Consider the following 13,225-nt stretch of genomic DNA (forward strand, 5'->3'; position numbering starts at 1 on the left):
TGAGAGCTAAAGATCCATATGCAGATCCAGTGCTGAGGAAGCCGGAAACTTAACCTGTTTTAATTGGGTTTCTTCCTCAACAACTACAATTACACCATTTTCCAGATTGTATCATGTGGCGTAGGAATCTTGGTATGCATTTGGGCCTGTGACTTTTTTTGTGTAGAGTTTGGATAGAAGTCTTTGTTTGGCAGGATGGCAAAACCTGCTTAAGACAGCGCAGGAAAGGAGGGCTCATGAGACATCAGCCTGAGTCAGTGCTAAGTGTCAGTGAGTAAAAACACCAAAGGAGAACTCCGGAAAGCCTCCTGATTTGTCCAAACCCTGTCTAAATTATATTTTGAAGATGCAAAAACCTGAGACATGTTCTAGGTGAGCAGAGAACAGATGAGTACTCACCCTTCCACCTGCCTTTGGAAACATAAATTATTTTTTGAAATTGTTTTTATTTTTAAAATGTTTCTCCTTAAGACATGCTAGTGTGAGCAAACAGACTTCTCAACTTTTGGTATTTCTATGTGTAGACCAGTTTAAAGCTGAAGCTGGATATGATCAAAATGAAGACCCAGTCTCCTCCCTCTTTACCTTATTTTCAAGGTAGATCTACATAATGCTCTTAGACCTGTAATCTTGGCTTTATCTGTGGTGCACTTCTCTAATCTGCATGTGCAAGTCAACTGTTTTTTGTTTCTTCTTCCAGCACTAATTTCTGTGAGATCTGGTCCCTGAATTTCTTCAGTTTAGGGGCTAATTAAAGTTTTGCTTTTTGTTTTGTTTGACTCCCCCCTTCTAGTTGTCTAGAAGATTGCAGAGATCATCTTGTGTTCATTTAGACTGTGGGTGACCAAACTATGTTTTACTAGCCACTGAGCTCACTAGGTCTCTCTGTAATTTAAGACAGCTTGGCAAAAGTTGATTAGGAACTTGGCAGGGCTCAGGCAACCTGCCATGCTGCAGCTTGGGGCTTGTATTGTCTAACAGGCTCTGCAGGTAGGACATGGCTTTGTACCATATCAGTATTTGTCTTGTGCTATTGCACTTGGTTTTGCTTAAGGGCTGTGTGTGCCAGATGCAGGTGAATGGCAAACTGCAAATAAGGCACCATCTGCTCTATGGCATTAGAATACAGAAGAGATTTGGTGTTTTAGCAGGAGGTTCTGCATTCAGACTCATAATGTTGAAGTAAATAGAGCTATGCAGCTCAAAGGCAGCTGGGTGTTAAGTACTGGGCAGGGCAGATTGGAAGTCAGTGATGATGTTGGGTACTTCTTGGTTTACTTACATGACAGTAATGAAACTAAGCTTCTAAACTGAAATTTGCACTAATCGTTCAGTTGATTTTTTTTTTTCTTCCATTGCTAATAAATGCCCCCTGTCCCAACTTTGCTGCAGCTGTTTACTTGGTCTTAGTTTGACCACCTGCCTTGTAGTTTTCTTCTCCTCTGGCAGTGTCACTAATCTGTTCTTCATGAAGGATTCTGTGCTTTAATTCATGTCTCACAGAAGGTAAAAGCTCCTCGTTCAAATTCATTCCTGTCTTCTGAAGAGAATCTTCTCCTTCATTCTTGTCAGGTGGTGTGATTTTTTTTTTTATAATGTTAGTGAAAGGTTAAGCCACCATACAGATACTGACTTCTGGCTTCTACTAAACAAGGAGGATGGATAAGCTGAAAGTGAAGGTCAGATAAGATTTTACTTTATTGCTTGTGATGGTTTTTATTGAGAGTCTGCAAGAAATGAAGAATTCACATCAATTTACACTGGATACAAACAGCAGAATTTTGGTCAGAATTTGGCTGCTGGAAAATATGTTCTCTTTCATTGGAGACATATGCTTTTGTTTAATTTTAAAAAGGAAAAGAACTGGTATTTCCATTGCTGCTAACAAGCTGGAACCACACCTGTTTGAGCACCAGGTAGCAGAATTGCATACTGAGGCTCTCATAGTGTAAATGTTGCTGTCTCGCAGCTTGTTAGTAAGTAACAGTAGTTTTAAAGTTCCTGTAGAGGTGAAGTCAAGCTCTTGATGTAGAATCTGATTTGGCTGAGAAATTTCACTCTGTGACACAAGTGTACAGCAGAACAAACTCTAGAATGTGCATTTGTTCCTCACTTTTCCTTTCTTTCCCATTGCTGTGCTAAAACAAAAAAGACCTGTCACCAAAGAGATAAAACCTGGTTCATTATTTTGCAGGGAACATTTGCTATGTTTGTGTGTTCTCCATGTGGTGTGAGAATCATTTGTGTTACTGACATGGCTTGAATGGGCTGCTGCTTAAGCTGAGCTGTGTCTGGTTGACTTGCAGCTATCCTGATCACACTGGTCTTTTACTGAATATGGATTGATTCAGAAGTTTCTGGGTTCTTATGCTTTTGATGATCTTTATATTTGTGCATAGAAAAAAATTTAACTGCTGCAGAGTTGACTGAATTATGCAACAGAACTTAATGCGTAGCTGACTAAAAAACTAACATGAAATAGAACACTGAATTCAGATTGAGAAACTACAGGTGTTGTAAACGTGAAAATATTTTCTTGAAGTGTTGAGTCCTGGCCCTCTGCCATTGAGAGAGCATTCTGAATCTTCCTTCATTAATGAATTCAAGTCAAACCATATACTGGGGGAAAACTTACAGTGAACTAGTTTGGACATGTTTCAAATGGTGACATGGAAGGGTAACAAATGTGGCTTATTTGGAGAAGAAAAACGTAATTATTTGAGTTTTTTTACAAGGGCAAATTCTTTGAAAAAAGTAGTGAATAAATGTTCTAAGAGATTATTTTTATAATTGACTCCATTACTGATATACTCAAAACCAAGAGGAATAGTTGCTGTTGACAGCACTTTTAATATACAATGCAAAACTATAGAGAAGCAAGAGAAAAAATGAAATGCTTTCTATTTTTCCGAACTTCTCATTTGGATGAGGATCAAAGATCTGAATGACACTTGTGGTGTTTTGTGAACCAAAGTGCAGTCCAAAGAGTGACACAAATTGTAGTATATATGGTCTTGATGAACATAAGAGAAACAAAGCAATGAGGTGGCAGAACTGAAGAGGGATGCCATGCCCTCAAGAGAGCATTATATTTGTTCCATGCAGCTCCTTTGCTTTTTCTCCTCAAACTGCAGTACCTTCTGGTCTTCCAGAAGAAACGACTATAGGAGATAAAGGCTTTCACTGTCTTAGTGTTAGGTAGCCCCCTTAATCAGTTTGCAAGAACTCAGTTAAGATTTAGTCCTGGTCCAATTTCCCAGTACATGAATAGGGTGATTTTTTTTTTTTTTTTCTTCAGTGATGAAATGAAGCTGTGGATTCCTGTGTACCATGAACTGGGAACACCAGTTTTACAATCAGACCTGAGACACCTGAGCATGCCTGTGTATCCTGTGCAACCATATCCAGAATAGAACATGAGCAGGTTTTTTTGTTCCTTTAAGCTATCCAGATAATTGGGAATGTTCTACTGTCTTAACTTTTGCAGGTGCTTCTTTTTTTCTTTCCCCCCCTTCTCTCCAGACAATCCATAGGCTTCTCTTGGTTCTTGAGCTGACAAGTTGATTGTACTTGACTGCCAGTGGCACCTGTGCTGCTCCCTAATTTTGAGTAGTGCCCCATTTGCTATTTCAGTTTGGCTTTTCCACAGTCCAGAAGGACTCACTGAGGTTCTGGCGGTGGCATTTAGGCCAGTCCACTGTTGTGTTGCTAAAGGAATGATGAGTGTCAGTTCTTGGTAATCGTCATGGAACAGGGTTTTAAGCTTCTTCTGGGTCACTGAAGACATCTCCAGTTTGCTTTTCCATACCAGGTCCCATGAAAGGTCTCTTCAGTCTCAGACTTCAAATTCAACTGCCCTGCTTGAAGCAGAGGAGACCGTTCATCTTCTAAAACTCATAGTCACTGTCACAAAACTGTTTTTATCAACACTGGAGCATGTGGCAGCATGTATTTAGATCTTTCCTTAAACAATACTTGACCTCTGACTTCCTCAGACTGCATTCTCAAACCATGGTGTCTTTTGCACGGGTATCTTCCAGTCCTTTCCTCAGGGAGAAGTCAGTAGGTAAGGATGCTGCTTTTCTGGCTTGGGATTGTGGCATGTATGACCTGTTGATCACACAGTCCTAACAACCTGGCCATTCCTCTAGCAAATAGTGTTTGCATCATTTCAGAGGCGTTTTCAGTTTTCTTATCTCCTGTGGGAACTTGTAAATCTTTAGTTTCAGGTAATGAATATTTGAACTTTCAGTTAGCAGTATAGTTCCCCCTCGTTCCAACCGTGAGATCACAAATGAAGATATTTTTGGCTCTTCTCCTTTCTCTTTCATGCCAAGCTTTCTCTTCTCCATCTTTGTCTATATGTCATTACAGACATATAAACATAGATAGAGTTGGGAGACTCTAAACCTGGTGCTTGCATCCTTTCAGGTTTGAAGCCACCTGTTTTGCTGATTCTATGAAGGTGACCTTTGGCATTTCCACTCTCTTGGCTGGAAGGCTGGGCAAGATCTAAGCTCTTGATAGACTGGATAAGGGCAAGGTGACTTCCTAATGCAGCAGGACCCAGAGGCTGCCATAATCTTCTGATGGCTGTTTGTTGTAAAGTCAGTGGAACAGAGGGTAACTCCAGTCTCTTTACTGACTTTATTTTTTTTTTTCCTTTTGAGTCTGTAGCTTGAGTGTATTTATGGCCTCCTGGTATTTGAGAAGTTTTCTGCAGTATCTGTTCCTTTCTTTAGTATGTGGGGAATTTTTGAAATGGTTAAGAAATGCTCCCACAAGAATGATTGTAGAGTAACTGAATTAAAAAGAACTCTTCCACTGTAAATGATTCTAGGAAGAATATTGTGCTGCAGCTTTTTTCTTTTTTGTTGGCAATTTGGAAAAGTCTCTGGATTAACAGCATATGTGTTGTCATGTTTACTCAGTGTAAAAAAGGACATGTGAGCTAGTCCTTAATCTGTAGTATCTCCAGAGACTGGACTCCTTTGAAATTTGTATCTTATGTGCCCATTTTCCTTCCTCATCCTAGTCCAGGTTGCTGGATTGTGCTGTTGAGGAGCTGAAGGGGCAGGAGTGCTTTCGGAGCTGTGTGTGTGTTTGGTCATCGTGCTTGGCAGTTGTCGCTTCTCAGAATGAGAGATCTCTAATGTGACCTGAGGTTCTGCTTTCAGCAGGTGGTTGGACCATATGGTCTCAAGAGATCCTTTCCAGCCAAGGTGTTTTTAATCATTATGACTTTAACTGTTGTACTTCAGTTGGACCCTACGTCAAAAAGGCATCTGATCTGAAGAGAGTTTGCCTCTATGCTGTTAAGCTCCACTTGTCTTCCCATCAAAACCTTATTAATGTCTTCAGAGAGAGGTGACAAGTGGTGCAGTTCTTTAAATCTGTAGAAATTCTGTGCCTGAGGAGGTGTAGAAATCATTTCTTCACAGTCAGAAGAAACTTCCTTGATACCTACTTGTCCATCTTCTTAGCAGTGAGGTAATGTCACAGTATTAGGAGGCTGTACAGTCTTGTTTGTCCTGAAGATTTTTCTGTATGTACTGGATTTGCTCTAGTGTTTGTGCATGCATTTGTGTGTATAGTTTTCTAGTTTTTCTTCAGCATTGGCAAAGGAGAATACAAAAGGAATACAGTCCAGCCTACTATATGATTCAGTATGATTTTGTGTGGTTTCTGTATCAAAAGAAGTTAATCTGATACAAGTCACCACGTGAGTTTTACATCATAAGATGCAATGCAGCAAGTGAGCCATAGTGTGCTCTAGCATCTTTGAATCATGTAGGCAGCTTATGGCTATTGATGGGGGGAAGGTAGAAATGGAAGCAGATAAGAAAATAAATGGTAGCTTGGTCTTCCTCTGTTGGAAGAAGAAAAGTTTGTTGTTCCTTAAGGCTCAGTGCTTTTCTGCTGCTGAGTAACCCAGGATTTGCATGAATGCAGATGAAATGCATGCACCTTACTGTACCTTACAGCGCCTTACTGTACCTTACAGCGCCTTACTGTACCTTACAGCGCCTTACTGTACCTTACAGCTCATGGGAGAGTATAGTTTTCCCTTGGTTGTATATAGAAAATTGCTGTCTGGAAGGAGGGAGGCATGATGAGAATTCAGGAAATGTTGCAGAAAAATTTTCTAGTAAGTTTTCAGTATGTTATTTTATTTACTCCCTAAATTCTTCCATGAGCTACTTCTACAACTAGAAGGGATGAGAGGCTGCTAAATTGAAAATACAGGCTTCTGCCTGCATGGAGCTTTGACATGAAATTTATGTTTCAAGGTAAGGACCTCACTGGAAAAAGAATTGAGCAGAGTGGATGACTACCGAACTTGGAGAGTATAGCAAGGAAGAATATTGTGTCAAAATCAGCTGCATAAGACTGAGTTTAAAGCAACTCTCTGGACTAAGAAGTCAATTAAAGTCAGCTGGTGAAGTAGTAGAAGTAATTGAATGAGTACTTGCAAGTGCTTGCTTGTAAGGCAAGAAAATAGGTGTGTATGTCGGCAGGTAAATAAGGAGAATCTTGTGAGCAGTGAGCAAAAATGAGGTGCAGCTGTGAGATCAGTCGAAAATGAAGTAACGTAGATCTAAAACAATTCAGCGGTTACTAAACTGTGGGGCAGTAAGTCCTTCAGTTTAGTTGCAATTAAAGTCTCAACTCTTGAATGTGTTGTATGTTTGTATATTTAGAATGTTGTTTCTGTATCTTAAGTGACTAGATTTACCACAGAAACAGCCGATCAAGTAAATTAATGTTGCCTACACTGAAGTAAATGAATGCAAATCTGAAGTCTTAGACGTAATATTTTCTGATATGTACGCCAAACTCTGAGTTCTGGCTGGCAAGATGTGCAACTTGCTGGAAGAAAATGTTCTGAACTTACAAGGCATATAAACATCCTCCTGTCTTGTCCTTCTCCCCCTTCTTTTGCCTAATATTGACCTCAGGGCAGTAAGTCTTTGCAGTTTTGAGGCACTGGATTGCTGCAGCAGCATTAAATAAGGCACGGAGTTTTTTGGGCCAAGGTATGAAAAAGCAGGTGTGCTGACCAGTGTACTGAGCTCAACCCCAAAGAGATAACAGATATTATAATGGAGCATTCTAGGCAGAGGTGCTAGGCATATCCTGAAATATTCTGGAAATTGGAGTGCAAGAACCTGAAAGAATTCTTGCATTACCAAGATTCTTCCGAAGAACTTAAAAACCCAAACAGACAAAACCCCCTAACAAATAGATTTTAGAGCTCATTCAGGTAGATTAGGAGGCCCTTGTGAGAGAGTTCAGTTCATTTTTTACAGGTATTGTTACTGGTTTGCCTTGTTACTCTGTCAGTGGCCCCAGAGCCTACTGGAGTTCTTCAGTTTACTCTCTTTTCTCAGGCTGTGTCATGATAGCTGCATTACAGTTCCCAGTATCCTACAGGGAGTGATTAGGGTGATAAGTAAAAGCTCATACAGGCTTGTTGTGTAGTTGTCTGTTTCCTCTGTTTGCTTCAAAAACATGGAAGAGTGTTACTCGTTTCCTGTTGGCTTTTCCACTAGGATAAAGGTAAAGGCTTCATGACAAGTTAACAGGTAATTTTTGTCTCTCCAAGCAGTATGTTGGCTGTACTTTAGCTATAGTGTTTGCAAATAGCTGTGTCAGGTCTACAGAAATTAATTCTAGTTGCTTTCCTGTACAGTGACAAAGATGACTGTAAATAGTAATCAGACAGTGTTTGCTACAACCCAAGAACACTATGCAGAATAAAAAGCATTGGATACCTGTGCTGTTACATGGCTTCAGAAGATCTGTTGTGGGTTTATTTGAAATGCTGGGGCTTTTGGAATTCTTCCTCATTCTAAAGAGTCTGCTTGTGATGAGAGCATCTGTAGGCCAGTGCTTTGGCATCATTACAGCTAGGAATATGGAGTTATGAGACAGTAACTAAAGTGGTTTGTTTGCAGATAACTTTATGCTAGAAGAGGGTCTGAACTTAAAAATTCTGAAATCACAGAGTTTGTCAACAGAAACATGGAGGTTTGATGTACAGTTGTAACTTTTTTCTTATTGATTGTGGGTATGGGGAAGAATGTTTAGTGTAGTTGAGGAAATGATCTTAAAATCTTAAATGGTCTTAATCTGACAGGACTGCACTGGCCCATTTGGCTGATCTCTACTGGGTTGCACATTTCCTTTGAATTTAAGCATCTGAAGATGGGAAAGAATAAACCAAGTACTTCGAGTGAGACTCATGTGGAGGGACAAGTCTGTATGAGAACAGTTGGGATTTAGGAACCTCAGGGCTTTTGTGGTTCTAGCATGTGGAAGACAGTTGTGAAAAGATCTCTTTGTTACTGGACTGACTGGGCATATGGTATTGTGTGGCTTGAGATACTTGCAGTGAGACTGAAGTTAGTGTTCTGATGTTAAAGGTCACAGTTGAATCACGAAGCAGCATTATATTAAAAAGAAAACTGGGAGTCATATGTAACAAGTACACAATAAGAAATGCAGTTAAGTTGAGAGGTTTCAATATAGAAAATAATTCTGGACATTATCTTGACTTGACAGATGCCTTACAGGATAAAACAGCTGTCATTTCATTCTTCTACACAGCTGAAAGTATCGTGTGCGTGGCAACACATTGTACTGCATAACTTCTAAGCACAGTCTTCTTCAAGTGTCTGGCTAACCCAGTGCTGTGGTTTAACCCCAGCCAGCAGCCAAGCCCCAAGCAGCCACTCACTCACTCCCCCACCAGCAGGACTGGGGAGAGAATGGGAAGGGCAAAAGCCAGAAAAGTTGTGAGCTGAGATAAAGACAGTTTAATAGGGAAAGAAAAAGCTGTTCATGCAAGCAAAGCAAGGCAAGGAATTCCTTCACTGCTTCCCAGTGGCGGGCAGGTATTCAGCCATCTCCAGGAGAGCAGGGCCCCATGATATGTAACAGTGACTTGGGGAGGCAAACACCATCGCTCCAAATGTCCTCCCCTTCTTCTTTTTTCCCTCCACTTTATATACTGAACATGATGCCCTGTGGTCTGGGATATCCCTTTGGTCAGTTGGGATCACCTGTCCTGACTCTGTCTCCTCCCAGCTTCCCTTGCATCCCCAGCCTCCTTGCCAGCGTGGCAGTGTGAAAACTGGGAAAGGCCTTGGCTCTGGGTAAGCCCTGCTCAGCAAGAACAAAAACATCTCTGTTATCAACCCTGTGTTCCACACAAATCCAAAACATAGTCCCATACTAGCCACTAGGAATAAATTAAACTCTATCCCAGGCAAAACCAGAACACCTGGACAGATCAGTGTTCAACTAAAGTTTCCCTGGACAGGGCCAGGATTGCCTGTGCAGTGTTTTTCTTTAGCTGAGTCTTGTGGTGGGGTGTGGAGAAGCCCATGTTCTGGCCTGAAGTGGGAAAGCATGTGGCTCAGCTGGCAGAGCTCTGAGTGAGCACTGCTCCTTCTAGAATGAAACCTGCTGGAATGCACATTCTTATTGTCAATATGAGATGAGACAATAGTTCTGTGGCAACCATTTTGTAGTAGGACTGAAAGTTTGACATTAGTACAGAGTTTCAACCTCAGTTGACCTCTTATGGAAGGGGACACTGCTCCTTTTAGAAAATAGACAAAATGCACCTCATTTCTGATAGCAAAGAAGAAAATTTTTTTTTGTTTGATGTTTGAATACAAGGAAACAGAATGCACAACAATATTTGACAGTGCCTGTGATTGACTTCAGCTAGACCCCCTAGATAGGGCTGGAACCTTGCTCAGCTTTCAACCTTGTTAATACTGGGCTTTGTTTCTTACCTTGGTATTTGAAGAAAATGCTGCCACTTACACTCTCCTCAGCTTGACTAATTTGGCTACAGCAGCAAGCTGGCAAGATTTCCAGCTATTCCAGGCTTTTTCTGTTTCATTGTAAATTTTTTTGTGCTCTAAAGTATAAGAAGTTGTAGACTAATGGTGCCATGTATTACTGAAAAGCTTTAAACCTTCCTGTTAGTGGGAATATTGGTTATGATTAAGGAGTTAGACATAACTGTGAGGATGGAAAGCTCACCTTTGGAGGAGTAGGGTTTACAGCTTTCTCAGTTCTTAGTCATCAAGACTTCTAGCTATGAGGTTCATCAAACAACTGTGTTGCATGGCACTGTGTATTTTGTGCTTTACTTACATTCTTTCAAGTTCCTAAGCATAAGGTAAAAAAAAAACCAACAAAAAACCCCAACAAAACAGCAAAGGTAGAATTGACTTGTTTGTTAATCCTACTTTCTGCTTTTGCTGTCTGCTGCTATGTGGGACCTCATAGTGAAAAGAACATGAAAAAAAACTCAAAAAAGATGCTTTTGACTCTTGTGATATGGGGATTTGGATGGGGAGCAATTCTTCTGCCTAACTTGTATTCGTATTTGATTCTTGGACCTTACTTAAAATATTTCTGGCATGCTAAGTGTGGACTCTTATTTTGTGTTATTACAGCATAACAAGACTGGATCTGAGCTAGCAGAATCCTGATCAATAATTTCTTGCACTGTGCAGGTGTCTGGATGATATACACGTTCCTTTTAGTGTGATATGTGAGGTAATGCTTTGCATAATACCAGTTTATGTGCCTGGGTTCTTATGGCCTACGGTAAAACTGCATCACTTAGAATTCTTTCTCCCTGCCCCCTCCCCCCCTTTGTTCAATTCTGTAGGCCCTTTCAGAGGAATAGACAATTACAGTCAACTATTCACTGGCTTTACTGACAGTGCCAGGTCTGGAGAGTTATTTCATTGGAGACATTTGAATTTGAATTTGCAGTTGAAATGTTTTAAACTTTTTCCTGGCAGACTTCTTGCTTAGTGTGCTATCAATATAATAGATACCAAACTGCCATATAGGCTGCTGTGTTCTTAAACAAGAACACACTTCTTATGGCTTTTTTTTTCACCTGCAAATAACCTTTTTTTACCAGATTCCACAAAATTAGAAATAGTAGAACTGGATTTGCTGGTTGTGGTCCTGTTGCTATGCTGTCTACATGATAATACTGATTTAGCACAGCATACAGAAGTCACCTCTCTTCAGTGAGGAATTAAGTGAGACTTGTTCTTGAAATACCTCTGTTTCTGAGGACTGCAGCTGGGTGTTACAGTAGTCTTTCATAAGTAACTACTAAAGTATCTGTAGACCTGTAGCAGTCACAAAGCAATTCCAAAAGCAGTAATACAAGGCCATCATATTGATTGTTTTTTAAAAATAATTGTGTGCAGTTATTAATCCTTCTGTCTCAAATACCTTTTCCCACTCATTAACCTCTTGTGAGCAAGAACTTCTTGCTTATGTAGCTAGATCTTTTCCTGAGTTAAGTATCTTGCTTTTTGCAAGCAAAAGTTGCATAAATCTGACTAGAGAAAGAAGCTGCTTTAAGAGCATAGTAGTTAAGTTACTCCTGTAATCTTGTGAATACTCTTGCTTGTTCTTGAAACTGGCGTTGTCATCTCCCGCAATGAGAATTAAAATACTTGAATGCTCTTGCTCTCTATCAAGCATTGAGTTTTTCTTTAATGTTGATAAACACAGGTTCTCCTAAATTACATTTGTCTTAACATAGTTACAGAAACCTACCAGGAAAAAAGGCATGTCATCATAGAATCATTGAGGACTTGGTAGTTTGGATTGGAAGGGACCTTTAAAGATCATCTAGTCCAATAGGTCAACTGTATGCTATATCTATGTAAAAGTGGTTGCTCTGTATTAAGGTTCTAAATGTTCTTGAGGAGAATCTTGGTCCACGTGTCTTTTAACTAAAAATTGCGTAAAGGTTTTTGTCTTAAGTTTTTGCTTAAACAGTCTCATTTTACATTTGCCTCTGGAGACATGGCAGTGAGTCTTCATGCCACATGTCTTATGGCTCTTTCTCTCTTGTCTTTCAGTGAATGATAGTGTCTAGAAAGGGTATGTCCCTTCAGGAGAGAGGTGCCAATGTCCAACCGGCCTAATAACAATCCAGGGGGGTCACTGCGACGTTCACAGAGGAACACTGCCGGGGCCCAGCCACAAGACGACGCAGTAGGAGGAAGGTATGACTCTCATCTATGTGTGTTTTAGTATATAAAAGTAAAATTGCTGTGATTTAATTAGAGAATGAAGTTTTCCACCCTGCAATCCAAGCACTGAAATTTGCGTTAAATCTTTTTGCCCATGAGATGCTCTCTGTACTGTTACTGTGTGGGGTAAAACCATGGGTAGCTCACTACCATACATGTTCAACCAGAACAGCAGTAGTAGATCTATGGGGGGAAGAAGTGTAGCTGAGCTATATTCCATAAATCACAGGTAGTAACAAATTCCTTCCCTGTCTTCCTTCTCTGATAACAAAAGTATGTGGGGGGGGGACACAGGGAGAATCTGTTACTGGAAATCTGGGAAAATCTATGTTCCTATTAAAGAAGACTGAGTAACTGGTACCACTCTGTTCCTTTTGCACTGCATATTAATCCTCTGCAGCTTTTGAATAATTCAAGAAAAAAAAGGTTTGCCATCCTTTAATATGCCTGATCTAGTAAGCAAGTGGACCAGGTCGTATTTGTTCTGCAAGTGATTGCCTCTACAATGCAGAATAAAGATCATTAAAACTTTCCTATGGATGCCTGTATAATTATTGCTGTGAGTGAGTGAAGTCTGTATGGATAAGTGTTTCTTTTATTTTGTTAAAACACTAGTCTAATGAAGTATGATGGTAGGCAACATCTGTCTATATTCTGCTCCCTCAGACATCTTACTGGTGGAGTTGTTTGAATAGATGTACCTTGGACTTGTTTTTTTTGGGATAAGGGTATTAAAATATTACAGGTCAGTAGGACTGTCGTGGTTTAACCCCAGCCAACAGCCAGGCCTCAGACAGCTGCTCACTCACTTCCCCACCAGCAGGATCAGGGTAAATGGGAAGGGTAAAAGCCTGAAAACTTGTGAGTTGAAATAAAGACATTTTAGTAGGGGGAAAGCAAAGGCTGCACACACAATCAAAGGAAACCAAATAGTTAATTCACTGCTTCCCAAGGGCAAACAGGTGTTCAGCCATCCCCAGGAGAGCAGGGCCCTGTCACACACAGCAGTGACTTGGGAATACAAACACCATGACTCCAAATGTCCCCCTTCCTCCTTCTTTCCCGCACTTTATATACTGAACATGATGCCATATGGTGTGGAGTGTCCCTTTGGTCAGTTTGGGTCACCTGTC

The 13,225-nt window shown here is 40.4% G+C and overlaps 1 protein-coding gene across 9 annotated transcripts in view; it reads left to right on the forward strand.

Moving 5' to 3' along the window:
- The window catches only part of TRIP12 (thyroid hormone receptor interactor 12), an 80,732-nt gene that overhangs the window by 15,158 nt on the left and 52,349 nt on the right, over window positions 1–13,225 (forward strand). For 6 of the 9 annotated variants that reach the window (XM_027650399.1, XM_027650397.1, XM_027650403.1 and 3 more), the window contains one exon: window positions 11,919–12,065. In XM_027650399.1, coding sequence (XP_027506200.1) covers window positions 11,968–12,065 — 98 coding nt within the window. In that variant the 5' untranslated portion in view covers window positions 11,919–11,967. Of the gene's footprint in view, window positions 1–11,918; window positions 12,066–13,225 lie in introns of those variants that run through there. The other 3 variants (XM_027650401.1, XM_027650402.1, XM_027650405.1) reach the window with 1 other exon arrangement.

Source organism: Corapipo altera, unplaced genomic scaffold (genome assembly GCF_003945725.1).
Source record: "Corapipo altera isolate COAL_440 unplaced genomic scaffold, ASM394572v1 54, whole genome shotgun sequence".
Taxonomy (NCBI): Eukaryota; Metazoa; Chordata; class Aves; order Passeriformes; family Pipridae; genus Corapipo; species Corapipo altera.